Below are 24657 nucleotides of genomic sequence, written 5' to 3' on the forward strand. Positions count from 1 at the left end.
CTGAAGAAGGGTCTTGACACAAGATGTCAGCCATTCCTTCTTTCCAGAGATGCTGCCTGTCCCGCTGAGTTACTCTAACATTTTGTGTCTACCTTTGATTTAAACCAGCATCTGCAGTTCTTTCCTACACAGAATTGGTACAGATATTGTCGGCCGAAGGCCCTGTTCCTGTGCTGCACTGTCTACCACAGATAATCTGGAGGTTCTCTGGGAAAGAATGCTGCTGATTAATCAAATGTTCTCTTAAGATGTTTACAAAATTTCCATGAACTCTGAGTGGAGCCACTCTTTGTCAGTGAGGCGTTATAATAATTGTTATGACTAAGGCAATCACCTTAGTGAGGCATTGTTGCTAAAATTATATCTACACATCTTGGGTCAAACTGAAATGTTTTGGGTCTGAGACCCGTCATCAGAACTGGGAACGAGAATTAATTTTAAAAAAGCTAATGTTTAGATTCAGGGAAGATGGTTGGAACAATAGAAACAACAAAGAGAAAAGGTGTGATATGGTGAGACCATGTTCAATGGGTTAACGGGGCAGCTGAAGGCTAATTGTGCCTCTTTGCCTGTGTTCTGTGTTCCTTAAAGCAGCGTTGTGGGTCAGGTTGTTTGGGCTGTACTAATAGAGAGAAAAAACTGAGCCAAAATGACAGATGGATGACCTGCAGTAGCATTGGACGGTTCTGATTTACACAGAGAAGAGCGTGTGATCTAAACTTAAATCAACATTGAATTTTCCAACTTCAGGTTTCTCTTTCCATTAGTACAACCTGACCGGCAGCTCTGCTTTCAGTAACACACAACACTGATGAAGAAACCGAACTAGCCACTAACTGCCCCATTATCCCATTTGAACCGATCTCTCTCTATTTCAGATATTCCCTTCAAATTGTTCATTCCTCACATCAGCTTCACCGCAAATTGCAAAGACCTTTTTCATCTCTCCCAGTTCCGACCAAGAATCTTAGACCTGAAATTTTAATCTTCATTCTCTTTCTTCTTGCTGTTGTTTACAGCATTTTCTAATTTTATTTGTTTTTTCATCTACACTTAGAAACACTGGCTATTGTTAAATGATCGCAGTCGAGTTGTTAGTGCACGAGCACTAACTCAATGCAAGAATGAATTTTTGTAGAAACATAGACATAGAAACATAGAAAATAGGTGCAGGAGTAGGCCATTCGGCCCTTCGAGCCTGTACCGCCATTCAATATGATCATGGCTGATCATCCAACTCGGTATCCTGTACCTGCCTTCACTCCATACCCTCTGATCCCTTTAGCCACAAGGGCCACATCTAACTCCCTCTTAAATATAGCCAATGAACTGGCCTCAATTACCTTCTGTGGCAGAGAATTCCAAAGATTCACCACTCTCTGTGTGAAAAATGTTTTCCTCATCTCGGTCCTAAAAGATTTCCCCCTTATCCTTAAACTGTGACCCCTTGTTCTGGACTTTCCCAACATTGGGAACAATCTTCCTGCATCTAGCCTCAAGTCAAGTCAAGTTTATTTGTCACATACACATACGAGATGTGCAGTGAAATGAAAGTGGCAATGCTCGCGGACCTTTGTGCAAAAGACAAACAACCAAACAACCAAACAAATTATAAACACAATCATAACACACATATTCTTTTACATAATAAATAAGGGAAGGAAAAACGTTCAGTAATGTTAGTCCCTGGTGAGGTAGGTGTTTACAGTCCGAATGGCCTCTGGGAAGAAACTCCTTCCCAACCTCTCCGTTCTCACCGCATGGCAACGGAGGCGTTTGCCTGACCGTAGCAGCTGGAACAGTCCGTTGCAGGGGTGGAAGGGGTCTCCCATGATTTTATTTGCTCTGGACTTGCACCTCCTGTTGTATAGTTCCTGCAGGGGGGCGAGTGAAATTCCCATAGTGCGTTCGGCCGAACGCACTACTCTCAGCAGAGCCTTCTTGTCCTTGGCAGAGAAATTCCCAAACCAGATGGTAATGTTCCCGGACAAGATGCTTTCCACCGCCGCTGCGTAGAAGCACTGGAGGATCCTCGGAGACGCTCTGAATTTCCTCAATTGCCTGAGGTGGTAAAGACGCTGCCTTGCCTTACTCACGAGTGCTGAGGCGTGTGATGCCCATGTCATATCCTCGGAGATGTGGACTCCCAGATATTTAAAACAGTTCACCCTATCCACAGGATCGCCATTTATCCTCAATGGAGTGTACGTCCTCGGATGATGTGCCCTCCTAAAGTCCATGATCAGCTCCTTCGTTTTTTTGATGTTCAAGAGGAGGCTGTTATCCTGGCACCAGAGTGCTTGATCAGCCATCTCCTCCCGGTAGGCCTTCTCGTCGTTGTCTGAGATCAGGCCCACCACCACAGTGTCATCAGCAAACTTAATTATTAGTTGGAGCTGAACCTAGCCACACAGTCATGTGTGTACAGGGAGTACAATAGGGGGCTGAGGACGCAACCCTGGAGCGATCCTGTGCTCAGGGTGAGGGATTTCGATGTATTCCCTCCCATCTTGACTACCTGGGGCCTGGCGGTGAGAAAGTCCAGGACCCAGGCACACAGGGAGGTGTTGAGCCCCAATTCCATTAGCTTCCCAGCCAGTCTGGTGGGGACTATCGTGTTGAAGGCTGAACTGTAGTCTATGAACAGCATCCTCACGTAACCCCCCTTCTGGCTGTCCAGATGGGAGAGAGCGGTGTGCAAGACCTGGGAGACCACATGTCCGTGGATCTGTTCGGACGGTATGCGAACTGCAACGGATCCATGTTCCGAGGGAGGAAGGCGCAGATGTGATTCTTCACCAGCCTCTCAAAGCCTGTCCAACCCCTTAAGAATCTTGTAAGTTTCTATAGGATCCCCCCTCAATCTTCTAAATTCCAGCGAGTACAAACCGAGTCTATCCAGTCTTTCTTCATATGAAAGTCCTGACATCCCAGGAATCAGTCTGGTGAACCTTCTCTGTACTCCCTCTATGGCAAGAATGTCCTTCCTCAGATTAGGAGACCAAAACTGTACGCAATACTCCAGGTGTGGTCTCACCAAGACCCTGTACAACTGCAGTAGAACCACCCTGCTCCTATACTCAAATCCTTTTGCTATGAATGCTAACATACCATTCGTCTTCTTCACTGCCTGCTGCACCTGCATGCCTACTTTTAATGACTGGTGTACCATGACACCCAGGTCTCGTTGCATCTCCCCCTTTCCTAATCGGCCACCATTCAGATAATAGCCTACTTTACTGTTTTTGTCACCAAAGTGGATAACCTCACATTTGTCCACATTATACTGCATCTGCCATGCATTTGCCCACTCACCCAGCCTATCCAAGTCACCTTGCAGCCTCCTAGCATCCTCCACACAGCTAACACTGCCCCCCAGCTTCGTGTCATCCGCAAATTTGGAGATGTTGCATTCAATTCCCACATCAAAATCATTAATATATATCGTAAACAGCTGGGGTCCCAGCACTGAGCCTTGCGGTACCCCACTAGTCACTGCCTGCCATTGTGAAAAGGACCCGTTTACTCCTATTCTTTGCTTCCTGTCTGCCAGCCAGTTCTCTATCCACATCAATACAGAACCCCCAATACCGTGTGCTTTAAGTTTGTATACTAATCTCTTATGTGGGACCTTGTCGAAAGCCTTCTGAAAGCCCAGATATAACACTTCCACTGGTTCTCCCTTATCCACACTACTAGTTACATCCTTGAAAAATTCTATAAGATTCGTCAGACATGATTTACCTTTCATAAATCCATGCTGACTTTGTCCAATGATTTCACCACTTTCCAAATGTGCTGCTATCCCATCTTTAATAACTGATTCTAGCAGTTTCTCCACTACCGATGTTAGACTAACTGGTCTGTAATTCCCCGTTTTCTCTATCTGGCCCTGGGGATTTATCAGCCTTTAATCCATTCAATTTACCTAACACCTGGATTTCACTCAGTTCCTCCATCTCATTTGACCTCCGGTCCCCTGCTATTTCCGGCAGATTATTTATGTGTTCCTTAGTGAAGACAGAACCAAAGTAGTTATTCAATTGGTCTGCCATGTCCTTGTTCCCCATGATCAATTCACCTATATCTGACTGCAAGGGACCTACATTTGTTTTAACTAATCTTTTTCTCTTCACATATTTATAAAAGCTTGCAGTCAGTTTTTATGTTCCCTGCCAGTTTTCTTTCATAATCTATTTTCCCTTTCCAAATTAAGCCCTTTGTCCTCCTCTGCTGGACTCTGAATTTCTCCCAGTCCTCTGGTAGGCTGCTTTTTCTGGCTAATTTGTACGCTTCATCTTTTGTTTTGATAATATCCCTGATTTCTCTTGTTATCCACGGATGCACTACCTTCCCTGATTTATTTTTTTGCCAAACTGGGATGAACAATTGTTGTAGTTCATTCATGCAGTCTTTAAATGCCTTCCATTGTATATCCACCGTCAACCCATTAAGAATCAATTGCCAGTCTATCTTGGTCAATTCACGGCTCATACACTCAAAGTTACCTTTCTTTAAGTTCAGGACCCTTGTTTCTGAATTAACAATGTCTAATCCTAATGAAGAACTCAACCATATTATGGTCACTCTTGCCCAAGGGGCCACGCACAACAAGACTGCTAACTAACCCTCCTCATTACTCAATACCCAATCTAGAATAGCCTGCTCTCTCGCTGGTTCCTCTACAGGTTGGTTTAGAAAACTATCCCGCATACATTCCAAGAAATCCTCTTCCTCAGCACCCTTGCCAATTTGATTCACCCAATCTATATGTAGATTGAAGTCACCCATTATAACTGTTTTACCTTTGTTGCACGCATTTCTAATTTCCTGTTTGATGCCATCCCCAACTCCGCTACTACTGTTAGGTTTTGGCCTGTGGCCTGTACACAACTCCCACTAGCGTTTTCTGCCCCTTAGTGTTTTGCAGCTCTACCCATATCGATTCCACATCCTCCAAGCTAATGTCCTTCATTTCTATTGCGTTAATCTGCTCTCTAACCAGCAACGCTACCCCACCTCCTTTCCCTTTCTGTCTATCCCTCCTGAATATTGAGTATCCCTGGATGTTCAGCTCCCAGCCTTGGTCACCCTGGAGCCACGTCTCCGTGATCCCAACAGCACCTCATATTCCGTTTGGGGAGTCTGCACCCCGGGGGCATGAACATCGACTTCTCCCAATTCTGTTAGTCCTTGCTGTCTCCTCCCCTTCCTCAGCTCCCCTGCTGTCTCCTCCCCCCCTCCAGCCTTCCGGCTACTCCTCCTTTTCCCTTTCTTGTCCCCACCCACCCCCACCCCTGATCAGTCTGAAGAAGGGTTTCGGCCCGAAACGTTGCCTATTTCCTTCGCTCCATAGATGCTGCTGCACCCGCTGAGTTTCTCCAGCTTTTCTGTGTAACCTTCGATTCTCCAGCATCTGCAGTTCCCTCTTAAACACTTCATACTGGTCATAGTACATTAATAACTATCTGCACATTCAACTCATCGACCTTATTACGAATACTCCTTGCATTGAGACACAAAGCCTTCTGGCTTGTTTTTACAACACTCTTACCCCTTATACAATTATGTTGAAAAGTGGCCCTTTTTGATTTTTGCCCTGGATTTGTCTGCCTGCCACTTTTACTTTTCATCTTGCTACCTATTGCTTCTACCCTCGTTTTACACCCCTCTGTCTCTCCGCTCACACATTTAAGAAACCCTTTCCCTTTAACTTTATCCTCAACTATCCCATTTGAAACCCCACCCCCCTTATTCAGTTTAAAACCACCCGTGTAGCAGTGGCAAACCTGGCTGCCAGAATGCCAGTCCCAAACCTGTTAAGATGCAATCCGTCCCTTTTGTACAGTTCCCCCATACTCCAAAACAGATCCCAGTGATCTAAGAATCTAAATCCCTGCCCTGTGCACCAGTTCCTCAGCCACACATTCAGGTCCCATATCTCCCTGTTCCTGCTCTCGCCATTAGGTATGAAGCATCAACGAACATTAGACAGAAATACCTCTGATGCTGTATCGTTATGTGTAGTGCTTTTCCCAGTTCCCAGCATTGCTTGTGTCTTTAGGGATACAGCGAGGAAACAGGCCCTTGGGCCCACCACGTTCGCACCGACTAGCGATCACCCTGTACATTAGTTAATGCTATCCTACACATTTGGGACAATTTATAATTTTACCAAAGCAAATTAACCTACAAACCTGTACACCTTTGGAGTGTGGGAGGAAACCGGAGCACCTGAAGAAAAACCCACACGTTGACAGGGAGAATGCACAAACTCCATACAGACAGCATTCGTGGTCAAGATCGAACCCAGGTCTCTGGCGCAGTAAGGTAGCAACTCTACCGTTGCGCCACTGTGGAGCCCTAAGTTAATTTCTAAGTTACATTTTTAACGGATTGTTCTTCATTTGATCCCTGGAACAGATTCAATATTACCACATAATAAATGATAATGGAAATCAAATGTTATGTTACAAGTGAACTGTGTATTTGCTGTTTAGTTTTCAGGTGGATAATGAGTCTGGAAAGCAAATCTTTCTTTTATCTAGGATCAGTGCAAACTGTGTGATTCTTAATTGAGTTATCCATGTGATCACATTTTGATAATATCAAATCAAGATTTGAGCAGTAACCTATTGCATTTCCATTACAGGCAGGGGATGCTGGACTTTCAGCTTGCATTGAGCTGTGTGTGAGAGCACTACGCATGGAATCAAATGAAAATCCTTCGGTAAAAACATCAATCTGCAAGACAGTATCGTGCTTGCTGCCTGATTATTTAGAGGTCAGACGTGCATGCCAGCTGACCGAATTCCTCCTCGAGCCTACAGTCGAAGCATACTATGCAGTTGAGACTTTGTACAACCAGCCGGATCAGAAGTATGACGACGAAAATGGTCCGATCCCAAATTCACTAAGGTGTGAACTCCTCCTTGTTTTGAAAACTCATTGGCCCTTTGATCCTGAATTTTGGGACTGGAAGACTCTGAAGCGTCATTGCCTGGCATTGATGGGAGAGGAAGCATCCATTGTGTCTTCAATTGATGAACTTAATGACAGTGACCTGTTCGAAAGCAATGAGAGCCATCCAGAAGACGGTATGAAAGAACATTCACTCAACAGACTTCCTAAATTTTACAGTGATGTTATGAAAGTACAGAATGGTTCATCTGAAAAAGTGGAGACAAAGGAAAAACGTAAAATGGAGAAAGGCGTGGTGTCTGCCAGATTTAAGAATTGGCAGGCTTATATGCAGTATTGTGTGTTATGTGACCGAGAGTTTCTGGGCCACCGAATTATCCGACACGCACAAACTCACGTGAAGGACGGAAACTATTACTGTCCCATATGTGCCAAAAGCTTCAAGAAAAAGGAGATTTTTGTTCCACATGTTACGTTTCATATTAAGCAGTCTTGTAAAGAGCGAATGGCTTCTATCAAACCAAAAAGGAGGGTTGGGAGGCCTTCAAAGAGTTTGATTGACTTCAGTACCGCAGATAAAAAAACGGCTGAAATAGAGAAGCAAGAACATCGTCCTATTAAAAGGAACAACTTATATGGTGAGGATTTTGTAGTCTTCAGTGATAGCGATGGTTCTGATGATGAAGGCAAGGACAAATCATACAAACCTGCAATGATAACTGCACAAAAAGTGGATTTAACTGAAGATTTTAACTGTCCCGTAACTATCTGCACCAAAACCTTCAAGTATTTTAAAAACCTAATTGCACATGTGAAAGGTCATGGTAATGATGAAGAAGCAAAACGGTTTCTCAAAATGCAAAGTAATAAAGTTGTTTGTCAGTATTGTCGCAGGCGTTTTGTCAGTGTTTCTCACCTGAATGAACATTTGCAAATCCACTGCGGCCCAAAGCCCTATGTCTGTATACAACTGGAATGCAATGCAAGCTTTGGCACTTACTCTGAATTGGTAGGACACAGGAAAGACCATCTGCTGTTCAAAGCTAAGTGCATGTTTCAGAATTGTGGAAGAATTTTCACAGAGTCTTATTTGTTGTATGATCACGAAGCACAACACTACCACAATTCCTCGTATACCTGCAAGTTTTCAAACTGTGGAAACATCTACTACTCCCAGAGTGAACTGCAAAAGCATGAAGTTGGTCACACCACACACACTTGTGTGAAGGTTGAAGTTGAAAATAGTTCATCTTTTCAAGCAGACCAATTTGCTTCAAGTAGAGTTGATCAGCGTGGTCTGTTATTACAAATAAAGACAGAAGAGGAGCCACGCTTTGAGTCGCATGTTTACCAGAATGGTTTTACTATTGATTGTGTTCCAAAGGAAACTGCCAAACCTAAACCTACTATGTCAGAGGAACTGAATGTTTTACCTTCCATTGAAGAACACAATCATCTTCCTAAAGATGAGCACTGTGTTACTGTGAAGAATGAAGAAACAGCGAGCATCCACCTAACTCGTAGTGTTATGCCAGAAACTGTGTGTAAAGGGGAGGATGCTCCTATTCCAACATGGCCTGCAGAAACCTCAGCTGGTGAAGCCTCAAAATTAGTCCAAAGGTTCAACTGCAAGGTTGACGGCTGCAGTCGGAGCTATACCTGCTCACGTAGCGTGAACAAACATATCAAAGCTGCCCATCCTGAATACTATGAAATCATGAAGCAGCAACAGAATTTACCAAAAATCCAGCACATCAGAAATCCCCTGAAATGTCAAAATCAGGAAAAGCCTTCAAATACATTGTACTTTCCAAATGAGAGGATCTCAGATACGACAGCTGAAGGCTCCTTGAACGCAGAAGGTGCTACTTGTCAGCTGCCCGTATCCACGGCTTTAACAGTTGAAAGCGAGAACCTGGCTCAATCCCGGAAGAGAAAACACACGCACAACAAGCGTGCAAAATGGCCTGCAATCATCAAAGGTGACAAGTTTATCTGCAGCAGATGCTACAGAGAATTTACCAATCCCAAATCTCTAGGAGGTCATTTATCGCGGCGGGCAATTTGTAAGCCTTATGATAAAAAGGAAATCTCTTCAGCTGTAAATCAGAACAACGGACAGGCTCTATATATGGCTGAAAAAATCCTTTCATCGGATGTGTTCACGCCACAAGCGCACGAACCTACCTGTATCTCGGATACATTCTTGACTGGTGAAACATTCCTTCAGTCATTGGAAATGGGGGACAGTACAGAGCAATTTGCTGGTCATGAGCTCTTTCCATCAGCACAGGAGAATAACTACAATCCTAGTATATTTGAGCCAAACACGACTCTCCCAATTGCCAGCCTTCCTGGAACGTTTGATTCACCGGTAATTCAGCAGACTTTCCAGCCCCAATTTGAGATGGGTGCAGGAGAGGAAAACTCAACCAACATGACAATATCAAAGGCACTCACAACTGTGTGTAGTCCAAGGTCATTTGTGGCTGCTGAAGACATGCCACTCAGCACTGAGGTCCCACCAATGCTAGACATGAGCAGCTCGACTGCATATTCATCTTGTGAACCCATGCAACAGCCACTTGAGTCCAACTTCTGTTCAGGAACATATGTTGACAATGAGGTTGACCCACAAAATTTGGAAAGCAGCTGTGAGCCATCTGTGTTCTTTACCAACGATGCCCTTCCTGAGATAGAAACGAGTCAGAATTCATCTCACTCTGAAGACCTTAGGACATTAGATATAAGAATAGCTGAAGTTTTGTTGGGCTTGCAGAACCTGAACTTGGAGTACCATGAGAAGCTTTACACAGGTGGTGCACCATGTCAAACCCCGTGTTCAGGGACACCAGCATCCTCCTTGAACATTGTGGCACATACCTCAACGAACAATTGTACCAGTGGTCCCAATATTATAGATCAATGCCTGACGGTCGCACAGACCAACACGTCGCAGCAGGTCGGTGAAGCCGAGAATGAGAAAGAAGTGAAAGTCAACCTCATCAAACCTTTCATTTGCCAGGAAGCCGGCTGCATCTACAGTGCAATGACTAAAGATGCCCTGACGAATCATTATGTCAAAGTGCATCAGTATTCCAAGGAGCAAATAATGGAAATAAAGATGTATCAGACGAGATTCGCTCCATTTAGGTGCCACGTTCCAAATTGTCAGAAAACCTTCACAAGGAACTCGAACCTTCGAGCCCACTACCAGTTGGTGCATCACGTAACACGGGAGGAGCTGGTCAAACTGAGAATTAAAAGAGTATACTGCAGCAAATTGGAGGGCCAGTTTAAGATCACAGATTCTTTACCATCACTGCAAGAAGTCATGCCTCAGTCTGCCATTAATGGTACACGGGAGGATGAACCAATTGCTCTGAATGAGTTGGAGACAGGACCTCCAGCTCCCACTGAGATTAATGCTGGGATCAGTCTCCATCTACATGGGGCACATAGTGAAAAGGCAGTGCTTTATGACCAGCGACACTCACAGAATGACCCGATGCTTCTGGCTGGACTGCAGGATTGTTCCCCATTAACAGCACAACTCCAGAATACTGTAGTGCAACCCATTGGCCCACAAGGCGCTCTCGTACCAACTGCAGGGTCCCGGGAGATCCCTCTACTCCTGGCAGGGCCCAAAGGGGGCACACCGTTGCCCGTTGCGCCGCACAGTAGCCCTCCGTCAAACAAAGAGCTGCTGGCCATTGAACCACTATTGCCGTGGCCGCAGCCTGTTTTGCCAGTGTCCATGAAGCCCCAGGATGTCTCCACCATACCAGCAGGGCTACCGGACATAGCCCTTCTGACAACACCACAACACTGTGCATCCCCACTGCCAGCAGTGCCACAGTCCATCCCAGTACATGGGGCACCGGCTCTTTTGCCCATTACAGCAGATGTCCCATTCCGGCCTGCAGGGCCACTGACCATCTCCAGAATACTATCAAACCCACAAGCTATTTTCCCACTACCGTCCAGATCAGAAGACCTCTCATTGTTGTCCATGGGCTCGACTGTCTCCTTGCCCATTTCTGTGGGACTCTTGGGTTCCTCTGCTGTGTCTGTGGGGCTGCCAGGTGCTTCACCAGTTTCCATGGCATTGCCAGGATCGTCACTGATGTCTGTGGCATTGCCGGGATTATCGGTATCCATGGCGTTACCGGGAACTTCTTCAGTGTCCTTGGCATTGCCTGGAACTTCTCCAGTGACCATGGCATTGCCAGGAACTTCACCAGTGTCCGTGACATTGCCTGGAATGCCTCCGGTGTCAGTGACATTGCCTGGAATGCCTCCGTTGTCAGTGGCATTAGCGGGATCATCACTGGTGTCCGTGACGTTGCCTGGAACTTCTCCCGCAAATCTAGGACAGTCAAGTTCCTCTACATTGGCCATCATGCCGCAAACTTCCTCTGTCATGTCTGTGAGGCCATTGGGTTCTTCACTACTCTCCGTGGGAATGCCGGGCCCCTCTCCAGTGACCATGAGACTGCCAAGCTCCTCTCCAGCACCCATGGGGGTGCCGGGCACCCCTCTCTCAGCAGAGATGAACCCCGTGCAAACAAAGGACCCCTTTGTCCGTCTAGAAAAACCTGAAGGTGTTACAGTGCAACCATTGGATATATCACTGCGGGGAAGGAAATATGAGGGAGGTTTTGAGCAATCTGAAAAAGCCGGAGGTATAACAGCATTTACCAAGGTGCCCGGAGAAAAGAAGTGCAAAAAGTCAACTGCAAAATTAAGGACAGTGTGTGATGTCAATAACTTTCACAAACCGTACAGGTGCGTTCACAAAGATTGCTCTGCCGCTTTCACCATACAACAAAATCTAATTCTGCACTATCGGGCTGTGCACCAATTTGACCAACAGCTGCTTCATACACAAATAAAACAAGAAATCAACCAAAGTGACAACATCCAGGTCAAAGAGTTTCAATGCCAGATTGCTGAATGTTGCAGGATTTTCCAAGGAGCTACTGATCTCATTGAACACTACTCTGGGCTTCACAATCTTGCCACGGATGAAATCGGAAAAATTATGTCTTCGAGTGATGGAAAGTTTCATTGCGACCAAGCTCAGTGCACATCTTCATTCACCGTGTTCTGGAACTTTGTTAAACACCTTCTGGTGGCCCATGGCATAGACGTAGAAAGTCCACAAAGTGATGCCGATGCAGCATGTTTTAAGTGCGACTGTAAAGGCTGTGATCGTACCTATGCCACCAGATCGAATCTTTTACGGCATATCTTTACAAAGCACAGGGAACTTCATCAATCTCATTTAATGAGACCCAGGAGAATCATACCATCAGATCAAGAGAACTTTCTAAGAGATGATTTTGTGGATGGAAGAAGTTATTTGGAAACTGAGGAACTGAGTGAAAGTGAAGATGCTATGAATCAGGGTATATCAAGTGAATATTTTGTTTCAGATGACAGCAATATGAAAAGTGGTGAAATTGATGATAAGTTAAACAACCCCAAAAAAGTTGGTAGATATACTTTTAAAAGTAAGATCCAAGCCTTGGCCATGTGTAGCAGCAAGTCTCCGAAAGAGCAATATCCATGTATGTTTGAGAATTGTTCATCCATCGTCACCAGTGAACACAGCCTGGTAAAACATTATAGGATTCATCACAAAATATCCAGTGCATTTGTGAGTCAGTACCACAATCATCTGATAACTTGCAGGAGGTATCTGAATGTCCAAGGGAGAAAATTAGCTGAAGACATAATTAGCCATGAAGAAGGATCAGTGGAGTATGCTGTCAGTGGAGATGTGATTCAGTGGCAGATCAAGCCAGGTGAGACTGAGATGTTCAGTAAAAAGCTGGAGATTGATACCTCCTTCAGGAGTTCCGTTGATGAATTTTCAGAGCTGCTTAATGCTAAACTTATTAAGGGCAACGGTAGCACATGCATTAAAACTGAGCAGGAAGAGATGGCTGGTGAGTGTAAATTCACTGATGTAAGCCGCCATCAGCTTTGTAAGAAAAGATCAGGTCTTCTCCTGGATCTCTCAGGTACAGAAGAGGGCACACAGAATAAAAGGAAAAAGAAATTAATTGATGAAACCCCCGTGCAGCTGTTGAAAGATAATTCAAACCAAACTCTCCATCAGAGAAAGGTTTGTCCTCCAAAGGGCAGCCCATGCACACACAAGGCACATCATCACAAGCCTTTAGGTTTAAGTACATTTAAGCCCATGGGATTTGAATTTTCTTTCCTGAAGTTCCTCGAGGAATCTGCTCGGAAGCAAAAGAAAAAAGCTCTGACCAATAAAGGTCCTGCTGTTAACACTGAGAAAATGGTGGGCAGCAGGTTAATAAATTCATCCTTGGCATTGGCAGGTGATGGGGATAGATCGGCAACAAAGCATCCTGTCAAAAAAGACGTCCATTTGTTGGTTCATGTCGACAACAACAGGCAGCCCGTTGCAAATAAATTGTGTGATCAAAGCACCAAACAACGGACCCTGGCTAATTATGCGACACCTTTATCTGTACACATTTTAAAGAACATCAAATTTAAAATGGACAAGGCAGACTCAAACTGCGTTGAGCTTACCGAGAAACAGCTGCAGCACATGCAACCCACAGTGGTCTTGAAGCGAGTAAAGGTAGACTTTAACATGCTGGCCCAAGTTAAGAGTATAAAGGAAAGACTCGCTGTTAAGAGTACATAATTCTGTAAGACTTAGTGTATGTATTGAAGTAAATAAGAGGCATTAGAGGCTGTAATTTGCTTTCATTTGATCCTTGATAGTATTTGAACCAAAAGGATGCCTGTACATTTTAACCAAAGCATGTTTGTAAATGTCTTTTTTAATATAATTTTTTAAACAAAATCTAATGTGGCAGTGGCCATGTTCAATGTATTCAACGGAATCCCTATGGGACTAAATTATGACACAGAACGGTTGCTCTGTTTATATAAAACAAATGTGATTTATCAAGACAATTGTATACAAAGGAGGGACTAGGCTTGGAATGTTGTGGAGGTTCTGTTTAATAACCTGACAGGTCAGTATTCCTGAGCATGATGAAAATACTGTATGATATGGCTTGAACTGTACTTTTATCATTCTGTACATATTTAAAGAGATTGTATCCCATTTACTACAAAGCCTTTCTAGTCACAATCCATAAATATAAATTGTACACATATACAATCAGAAACTGCTGGAAATAATCAGCAAGTTATGCATCCAAATGGAGAGAGATGTGGAGCTAATGTTTCAAGTTCTTGACCTTCTACCAGGCTGGTTCTGCACAATATTGGACGTCACTATAATAAAGGTCTCTTGCAAAGTTTACAATGGTTTGTATTTTATTAATTCTGCTATATTTTGTTCTATCTGATACAACATTACAAACGATATTCAACCATTTTTATTTTTGGAGTGGGAAGAAGTATGTAAGTTTTGCAGAGAATTCAAACTACTTTGCATGTACATTATGGGATACTCTCTCTTACAACCCCATCTTGTGAGAGTTTTGAGAACAAGCTCCAGCAATACAAGCAGTGTAATATAGCTAAGCTCTATTAAAATTGGTAAATGGTTGATCTAATAAAAATCTTCAATGGAAACAGGTCAGGACTAGAATTCCTGATTTATACTGTCAATACTATACTGTAGAAAATGTTTGAAACTAAGTACCCGACCTAAGAGTAAAAGTAGTGTTGATGATTGGTTTTGCAGTAACCAACGTTCCCGATGACAACTTTCATGTGAAAAGCTGGGTGATAGATTTGAATATAAATGAAGGTTAATGTTCAGAGGTCACGCTGCAACGTGATTCAGTGTGATACGTTGATGCTGGGAGCAATGCTATATTTACACACAATTCTACTGCCCTGGAGCTCTGTTGCTGAAGTTAGTTATTTTGTCTCTGAACTTAACTACCTATATTGAGTGTTTGAACGTTCTTTGAATAGCTGCTCAGGATATTAACGTGTCTGGTGTGAGTTCCCATACCGTTTTAAATCGCCGGATCAGCAGAGTGATAGTACTGTCCATTTGACAAACCAGAAATCCATCTTGACATGTACAGCTTACAGTGCAACTTGCCAAAGGTTTAATCAAAACATATAACATGGTATCAGGGGAAAACAAAGGGTTTTTTTTGACAGTCTGTAACTGGGGAAAACATTCCTTTCTTTTGTATACTAGCCTGTATTTATAATTGTATCTCATTTATATATTTGAATACAGTATTGTTATTGTAAATAATGCAGTAGTGTTTAGGTGAGTTGTTAAAATAGAAAATTAGATGTCACTTTAAATAATGCATTTGTTTTGTTAAATTAATATAAAAAATATTGAAATAAATTTGCTTAAGGAATTAATTTTTAATGCTGAGACTACCTGCTCTCACTACAACTACTGATTTTTTTCCCCCTACTTTAAGGTCAACTTGAAATTCCCATCGATTTTTGGTTTGTTAAATTTGATACATTACATATACCTAATTCCAAATTAACTTACTCAGATGGTGGTGCATATATATAGATTGAGCTGCCAGAGGGGGTAGGTATTATAACAGCATTTAAAATACATTTGGACAGGTATATGGATAGGAAAGGTTTTAGAGGGATATGGGCCAAATGTGGGCAAATGGGTATAGCTTAGATGGGGCGTGTTGGTCAGCATGGACGAGTTTGGCTGAAGGGTCTATTTCCATGCTGCATGACTGAATTGAAAAGAAGAGAGTTTTTATCCGATCGTTAATTAATATTTTTAAAAGATTACTCGTTTGCAGAGTGTTTTTAGCATTTCCACACTCTGTCAAGAGAACCAGAGGAAAACAGGAAAAGAAGCTGCCTTTGAAAAGGAACAACTGCTTCAACTCTCATAAACTCTTTAACACCCAGTGAGGCGTAGTCATTATTATAACGTAGACAATTTAGCACACAGCTGTGATAATATCCAAGTGTCTGATTTAGTGATGAGTAGTGGTATTGGTCAGGACACCAATGATAAATATCTACCTTTCAAATGTTTGGTTTAATATTTCTTCCAAATTGCTGTTGGAGATCGGCAACTGATAACATGGCGATAGGACTCCCAATGGTACAAAATTAAAAGGTGAGAGAATTTTAAAAACAAAATATCAAGTGCTCGTAAAGATATGGATGGACATCAATATTACTAAAAGTCTGATCTTGACCGCTTTTGGCCCACTGTGCTGCGATTTCCGAGAGAACGCCGCCACCTACGGCCGTCATTTTTGGCCACCTCGCTCAGAGCCCCCCTCCGCCTTTCGGGACCAGAGGATTTTTCCCATCGATGAAAAATCAGAGAGATATTAATGTTTTTTTTTTAATTGCCATTCTCTCTGCTGGTGGGAGGGGGGAGGGACTATAAAACCCGGAAGTGGTGTGCCTCACTCAGTCTCTGCAACATGGAGGTTGCCTGAGGGTCATGTCTCTCTGAGCTGTGAATAACACTGAACACATGTCTACTCAACTGTGAGTGCCCTTAATGTGGTTCTAAAATGCTTGCAAAAAGTGTCTATTGTTTCTAAAATTGTTGCAAAACGTGTCTATTGGTTCTAAAATGCTTGCAAAAAGTGTCTATTTTGGTTCTAAAATGGTTGCAAAAAGTGTATATTGGTTCTAAAAGGCTTGCAAAAAGTATCTTGGTTCTAAAATGCTTACAAAAAGTGTCTCTATTGGTTCTAAAATGCTTACAAAAAGTGTCTCTATTGGTTCTAAAATGCTTGCAAAAAGTGTCTATTGGTTTTAAAATGATTGCAAAAAGTGTCTATTGGTTCTAAAATGCTTACAAAAAGTGTATCTATTGGTTCTAAAATGCTTGCATAAAGTGTCTCTATTGGTTCTAAAATGCTTGCAAAAAGTGTCTATTGGTTCTAACATGCTTGCAAAAAGTGTCTATTGGTTCTAAAATGTTGCAAAAAGTGTCTATTGGCTGTTGTGGTGGTAACTACTTTGAAAGGCTGCACTGCAAAAAAAAATGGCTGTTCGTGGTGGTAACTTTTTTTAAATGGCTGCACTGGAAAAAAAATGGCTGTTGTTGGTGGTGGTAACTGCTTTGAAAGGCTGCACTGTAAAACAAAATGGCTGTTGGTGGTGGTAACTGCTTTGAAAGGCTGCACTGCAAAAAAAAGGCTGTTGATGGTGGTGGTAACTGCTTTAAAAGTGTCTATTGGATCTAACATGCTTGCAAAAAGTGTCTATTGGTTCTAAAATGCTTGCAAAAAGTGTATATTGGCTGTTGGTGGTGATAACTGCTTTTAAATGGCTGCACTGGGAAAAAAAAATACTGGTGTTGGTGGTGGTAACCATTTTTAAATGGCTGCACTGGAAAAAAATGGCTGTTATGGTGGTGGTAACTGCTTTGAAAGGCTGTACTGCAAAAAAAAAAAGGCTGTTGATGGTGGTGGTAACTGCTTTGAAAGGCTGCACTGCAAAAACAAATGGCTGGTGGTGGTGGTAATTGCTTTTAAATGGCTGCACTGGAAAATAAATGGCTTGTTGGGGTGGTATCTGCTTTGAAAGGCTGCATTGTAAAAAAAAATGGCTGTTGTTGGTGGAGGTAACTGCTTTGAAAGGCTGCACTGCAAAAGAAACTGGCAGTTGGTGGTGGTAACTGCTTTGAAAGGTTGCACAGCAAAAACACTGGCTGTTGTTGGCGGTGGTAACTGCTTTGAAAGGCTACACTGTCAAAAAAAATGGCTGTTGTTGGTGGTGGTAACTGCTTTCAAAGGCTGCACTGCAAAAAAATGGCTGTTGTTGGTGGTGGTAACTGCTTTCAAAGGCTGCAAACAAAATGGCTATTAGTGGTGGTAACTGCTTTGAAAGGCTGCACTGCAATAATAAATGGCTGTTGGTGGTGGTAACGTCTTTGAAAGGCTGCAATGCAAAAAAAAAATGGCTGTTGTTGGTTGTGGTAACTGCCCTGCATCCTGCTTGAAGTGGTATGAAACTGCACTTGAATTCGGTGGCCTTGCAGCCTGCTTGAAGTGGTCGGAAACTGCACCTGAATTTGGTGGCCTTGCACCCTGCTTGAAGTGGTAAGAAACTGCACTTGAATTTGGTGGCCTTGCACCCTGCTTGAAGTGGTAAGAAACTGCACTTGAATTTGGTGGCTTTGCACCCTGCTTGAAATGGTAGGAAACTGCATTTGAATTTGGTTGCCTTACACCCTGCTTGAAGTGGAATTTCAAAGAATGGCCGTGTCAACTGTTAGTCCACCAGCCATTAGTGAGCTGCCAGCACATCAGGCTTGAGTGACTGAGCTGCCACCTCAAGAATCCATTTGGCCCACAATGTCCATACTAACCAGTCCCTTCAGCCCACAGTACCCATACTGCATCGGGGGACCAGCCCTCCCGTGTGAACATGGGACCCAACGGGTCCCACTTAATCTAGTAGCCCTATAAAAGTGTTCTCTTTCCAATCTCAGACATTTCTCGTTTTCTTTCACTGTTGCTGTTTCAAAGTCCTTCAAGTATAACATCTTCCATTTTGGTGATAGACTATCAACATATCTCGAATATCCTGGAAATGGTCCCAAGCCAGCTGAGTCTTTGACTGTTAATGTCTGACACCTTTTCCAATACTATGAAAGCCAAAGACTAAGCTAAGTCAGTTCATTGACCTGTCTTCATATCGTATAGAAACATAGAAAATAGGTGCAGCAGTAGGCCATTCGGCTCTTCGAGCCTGCACCGCCATTCAATATGATCATGGCTGATCATCCAACTCCGTATCCTGTACCTGCCTTCTCTCCATACCCCCTGATCCCTTTGGCCATGAGGGCCACATCTAACTACCTCTTAAATATAGCCAATGAACTTTCGTCAACTACCTTCTGTGGCAGAGAATTCACCACTCTCTGTGTGAAAAATGTTTTCCTCATCTTGGTCCTAAAAGATTTCCCCCTTATCCTTAAACTGTGACCCCTTGTTCTAGACTTCCCCGACATCGGGAACAATATTCCTGCATCTAGCCTGTCCAACCCCTTAAGAATTTTGTAAGTTTCTGTAAGATCCCCCCTTCAATCTTCTAAATTTTAGCGAGTACAAGCCGAGTCTATCCAGTCTTTCTTCATATGAAAGTCCTGACATCCCAGGAATCAGTCTGGTGAACCTTCTCTGTACTCCCTCTATGGCAAGAATGTCTTTCCTCAGATTAAGAGACCAAAACTGTACGCAATACTCCAGGTGTGGTCTCACCAAGACCCAGTACAACTGCAGTAGAACCTCCCTGCTCCTATACTCAAATCATTTTGCCATGAATGCCAACATATCATTCGCTTTCTTCACTGCCTGCTGCACCTGCATGCCTACTTTTAATGACTGGTGTACCATAACACCCAGTTCTCTTTGCATCTCCCCTTTTCCTAATCGGCCACCATTCAGATAAAGTCTACTTTTCTGTTTTTGCCACCAAAGTGGATAACCTCACATTTATCCACATTATACTGCATCTGCCATGCTTTTGCCCACTCACCCAGCCTATCCAAGTCACCTTGCAGCCTCCTAGCATCCTCCTCACAGCTAACACTGCCCCCCAGCTTTGTGTCATCCGCAAACTTGGAGATGTTGCATTCAATTCCCTCATCCAAATCATTAATATATATTGTAAATAGCTGGGGTCCCAGCACTGAGCCTTGAGGTACCCAACTAGTCACTGCCTGCCATTGTGAAAAGGACCCGTTTACTCCTACTCTTTGCTTCCAGTCTGCCAGCCAGTTCTCTATCCACATCAATACTGAACCCCCAATACCGTGTGCTTTAAGTTTGTATACTAATCTCTTATGTGGGACCTTGTCGAAAGCCTTCTGAAAGTCCAGGTATAACTCATCCACAGGTTCTACAAGTTACATCCTCGAAAAATTCTATGAGATTCATCAGACATGATTTACTTTTCATAAATCCATGCTGACTTTGTCCAATGATTTCACCACTTTCCAAATGTGCTGCTATCCCATCTTTAATAACTGATTCTAGCAGTTTCTCCACTACCGATGTTAGACTAACTGGTCTGTAATTCTCCGTTTTCTCTCTCCCTCCCTTTTTAAAAAGTGGGTTACATTAGCTACCCTCCAATCCTCAGGAATTACTCCAGAATCTAAAGAGTTTTGAAAAATTATCACTAATGCATCCACTATTTCTGGGGCTACTTCCTTAAGTACTCTGGGATGCATCCTATCTGGCCCTGGGGATTTATCGGCCTTTAATCCATTCAATTTACCTAACACCACTTCCCAGCTAACCTGGATTTCACTCAGTTCCTCCATCTCATTTGACCTCCGGTACCCTGCTATTTCCGGCAGATTATTTATGTCTTCCTTTGTGAAGACAGAACCAAAGTAGTTATTCAATTGGTCTGCCATGTCCTTGTTCCCCATGATCAATTCACCCGTTTCTGACTGCAAGGGACCTACATTTGTTTTAACTAATCTTTTTCTCTTCACATATCTATAAAAACTTTTACAGTCAGTTTTTATGTTTCCTGCCAGTTTTCTTTCATAATCTATTTTCGCTTTCCTAATTAAGCCCTTTGTCCTCCTCTGCTGGACTAAATTTCTCCCAGTTCTCTGGTAGGCTGCTTTTTCTGGCTAATTTGTACGCTTCATCTTTTGTTTTGATACTATCCCTGATTTCCCTTGTTATCCACGGATGCACTACCTTCCCAGATTTATTCTTTTGCCAAACTGGGATGAACAATTGATGTAGCTCATCCATGCAGTCTTTAAATGCCTTCCATTGTATATCCACCGTCAACCCTTTAAGAATCAATTGCCAGTCTATCTTAGCCAATTCACGTCTCATACCTTCAAAGTCACTATTTCTTTAAGTTCAGGACCCTTGTTTCTGAATTAATAATGTCACTCTCCATCCTGATGAAGAACTCAACCATATTATGGTCACTCTTGCCCAAGGGGCCACGCACAACAAAACTGCTAACTAACCCTTCCTCATTACTCAATACCCAGTCTAGAATAGCCTGCTCTCTCATTGGTTCCTCTACATGTTGGTTTAGAAAACTATCCCGCATACATTCCAAGAAATCCTCTTCCTCAGCATCCTTGCCAATTTGATTCACCCAATCTATATGTAGATTGAAGTCACCCATTATAACTGTTTTACCTTTGTTGAACGCATTTCTAATTTCCTGTTTGATGCCATCCTCAACTCCACTACTTCTGTTAGGTGGCCTGTACACAACTCCCACTAGCGTTTTCTGCCCCTTAGTGTTTCGCAGCTCTACCCATATCGATTCCACATCCTCCAAGCTAATGTCCTTCCTTTCTATTGCGTTAATCTCCTCTCTAACCAGCAACGCTACCCCACCTCCTTTTCCTTTCTGTCTATCCCTCCTTAATATTGAATATCCCTGGATGTTCAGCTCCCAGCCTTGGTCACCCTGGAGCCACGTCTCCGTGATCCCAACTATATCATAGTCATTAATAGCTATCTGCACATTCAACTCATCCACCTTATTACGAATGCTCCTTGCATTGAGGCACAAAGCCTTCAGGCTTGTTTTTACAACACTCTTACCCCTTATACAATTATGTTGAAAATTGGCCCTTTTTCAAGAACAATCAATCAGCCACACACAAGGGGGGTGGGGTGTTAAATGGGATAGTCGAGGATGGAGTTAAAGGGAAAGGGTTTCTTAAATGTGTGAGCGTAGAGACAGAGGGGTGTAAAATGAGGGTAGAAGCAATAGGTAGCAAGGTGAAAAGTGGCAGGCAGCCAAATCCAGGGCAAAAATCAAAATTTGTCTGCCTGCCACTTTTACTTTTCACCTTGCTACCTATTGCTTCTACCCTCATTTTACACCCCTCTGTCTCTACACTCACACATTTAAGAAACCCTTTCCCTTTAACTCCATCCTCGACTATCCCATTTGACACCCCACCCCCATTGTGTGTGGCTGATTGATTGTTCTTGAAAAGCCTGCAAGATGCATAATCTGCCATGAGTTTTGTACCTATAGGCGTCGCAGTGGACCAAAGCAGATGTCCTTGCAAGTGAAAATGTAGCTTGGGAAGAATGCTCTTTTCAGCATTATGAATAGTTGCAAACTTGGTTAATCCAAGATCTTGAGTTTCCTTGTCCTGCAGAGTTCCATTGTGAAACCTCTGGTCAGATGCCTGTTGCGGCCACAGAACTAAAATGACCCTTTCCAAAAGTTCACATGGCATCTTTGGTGACGGTGTATTAGCTCTCCTGGACCTGTTTTCAGCCTTTCGCCAGATACTCCTCATCCACACCTCTCCTCCACTGTCCATGCATCTAGACAGCACCCATTGTCTAGATCGAACCCGGGTCTTTGTCTCTGTAAGGCAGCAACTCTACCACTATGCCACTCGCATCTTCTTCCTCACTGCTATCAGACTCCTGAACCAATCACCTTTTTCTTACCCCCTTTCTGGAGGTTCTGCCGTGCACTCTCACTATTAACTCTACCTCATTCAGTCATTGTTAAATTGTTCTTCTTCAGATTGCTCTACAACCTTTGCACCATCCTGCTGTTTTGCTTTTGTATTTATTGCTTTAACTATCATTGCCATGTATACTGTTTACTCTCTTACATCATCATGCGAACAAGGATTTTTAATGCACCCTGGTGTATATAAGAAACTAATCTGAGTCTACATTTTCAGAAATGAAATTCACTGGTGCCACAGTAATTTCCAAAGAACATTCCTCTGGATGTGTAGGTGGGTTGCTATATGTATAGAAATATATCATACTCATTATATAAAATTCAAAGATCCCATTCTCCATTTGGCACTGTGTAGTTTGGGAAAATGTCGTAGAAGCTTATTGAATTAATCAAGAGTGGTGGCATACTTAACCAATCAGTAACCAAGGTTACGCAGCAAGAGGCAGAATTACTTTTAGTGCAGAAGTACAACCAACGTAAAACACTGAATTTGTTGCCTAGGAACACTGTCTTGTCTCGTTGTCAGCAAATTCATGAGAAATCTGTTCTGCACCCTCCCATTTTTGTCAGAGACAATTTGTTGTTGGCCTACAGACTTCACTCCATAAATGTTTGCCTTCCACATCACAAATGTTTGCAGTGTAGCTGCCCTCTTCAGACAGTGTGATGTGTAGATTCAGTCAATGGTGGGAACACTGGTCTGTGTGAAAGAGTGGGTTATATCCACAACTCTGCAATTTCGTGCAGAGAGAAAGCCAAGCATCAGGGCTAGAAATACAATTCAGTTCCCACTGATACTCCTGGCACTTATAATAGTCACAAAGATTTTAATGAGACTGGATGACTTGAGTTATAAGGAGAGACTGGATTGGCTGGGATCTTTCTCTGGAGTGCAGGAAGTAGAATGGCAACATTATAAAAGTTTTATAAAATTATTAGGGCAAAGATAAAGGCAAAGTTACTATAAAACTTGCAATGAGCCAAGTTATTATGAATCTGTAAAGCGTAGGAACAGGCCCTTCAACCCATAATATATGCAACAAACATGATGCCAAGTTAAACCGATCTTCTCTACCAACACGTGATCCATTTCCTCCATTCCTTGCATGTCCATGCGCCATCCTAGTAAATACCACTATTATATGTCTTAGTTGATTTTATTTTATTGTCATGTGTACTGAGGAACAGTGAAATGCTTTTATTGCATAAAGAATATACATGATTACAATCGAGCCATCCACTGTGCCTCCACCACCGCCCCTAGCAGCACGTTCCACTGTCAAAAACATGCCCCGCACATCATTTTTAATTTTGCTCCTCTCACATAAAGGAGTGCCCTCTGGTCTTTGCCTTTTTCACCGAGGAGAAAAGGTTCTGACTGTCTACCTTATCTATGCCTCACATAATTTTAAATACTTCCATCATGTCTCCCCGCAGCCTCTTGACACTCGAGAGAAAACAATCCAAGTTTATCTAACCTCCTCTTTTAGTTAATAACCTTTAATCCAGACAGCATTCTGGTAACCTACGTGATAAGAAACCAGAGCACCCGGAGAAAACCCACGCGGCCACAGGGTGAACGTGCAAACTCCACACCAAAGATACTAGAGGAGCTTTGCTCCACACAGTGCTGGAAGTGAAGGCAGGCAGGTTCAGCCCAAGCAGGCATTCTATGTGGCCAAAGTAACAAACAACCATTATGACACATCATAAATGGGTGTTCCGTTAAGCAGCATCACCAATTAACCCATTAAATGATCCCAATCAACAAAAGCCCGCAGAAACCAGTTGCCAGCTGACTAAATTATTCATCACTTCAGAAATAAATTGGCAGATTCATTCCAACCGAACCCTCAGGTTAGTTTGCTGTAATCTTTCCCTCCAGCGGAATGATGTAGGTATGGAACTCAGAACTGATGTAAATCACTCTACCAGGATTCTTTTCATATGAATAATAAGGAATTAATTTTGTCTGCAAAGACCTACAAAGTAAACTCTTTCCTTGTCCAAGTGTATATTTACTTTAAAATGAAAGATGCACAGGAAAATCTATGGTAGTTGCTGGACAACCCACTATAGGGGGGGATGCACGTAAGGTCACCGGGCCAAAGAGCTTGATGAACGATCCATCTGGAGGACATCGCAGCTTCCGGTATATGTTGTTAATACATGAAACGAGTACTTTCTTACCTGTTAAAAACCGCCAAAATGGTGAATTTTATCACTGTAAATAATTGTGGAAGTCGGGGTAAGTGTGAGAGGCATCTATCCCACTTCAGAATTCCAAAAGTGAAGAGAAAT

General features: G+C 43.0%; 1 protein-coding gene across 1 annotated transcript in view; it reads left to right on the forward strand.

Moving 5' to 3' along the window:
• LOC129699571 (zinc finger protein 292-like) overlaps positions 1-14240 on the forward strand; it is a 136071-nt gene extending 121831 nt beyond the window's left edge. Inside the window, exon 8 of the mRNA XM_055639495.1 lies at positions 6653-14240. Within this exon, the coding sequence (XP_055495470.1) occupies positions 6653-13612 (6960 nt within the window). The 3' untranslated portion in view covers positions 13613-14240. The remainder of the gene's footprint in view (positions 1-6652) is intronic.
• The last annotated feature ends 10417 nt before the right edge of the window (positions 14241-24657 follow it).

Source organism: Leucoraja erinacea, chromosome 8 (genome assembly GCF_028641065.1).
Source record: "Leucoraja erinacea ecotype New England chromosome 8, Leri_hhj_1, whole genome shotgun sequence".
Lineage (NCBI taxonomy): Eukaryota > Metazoa > Chordata > Chondrichthyes > Rajiformes > Rajidae > Leucoraja > Leucoraja erinaceus.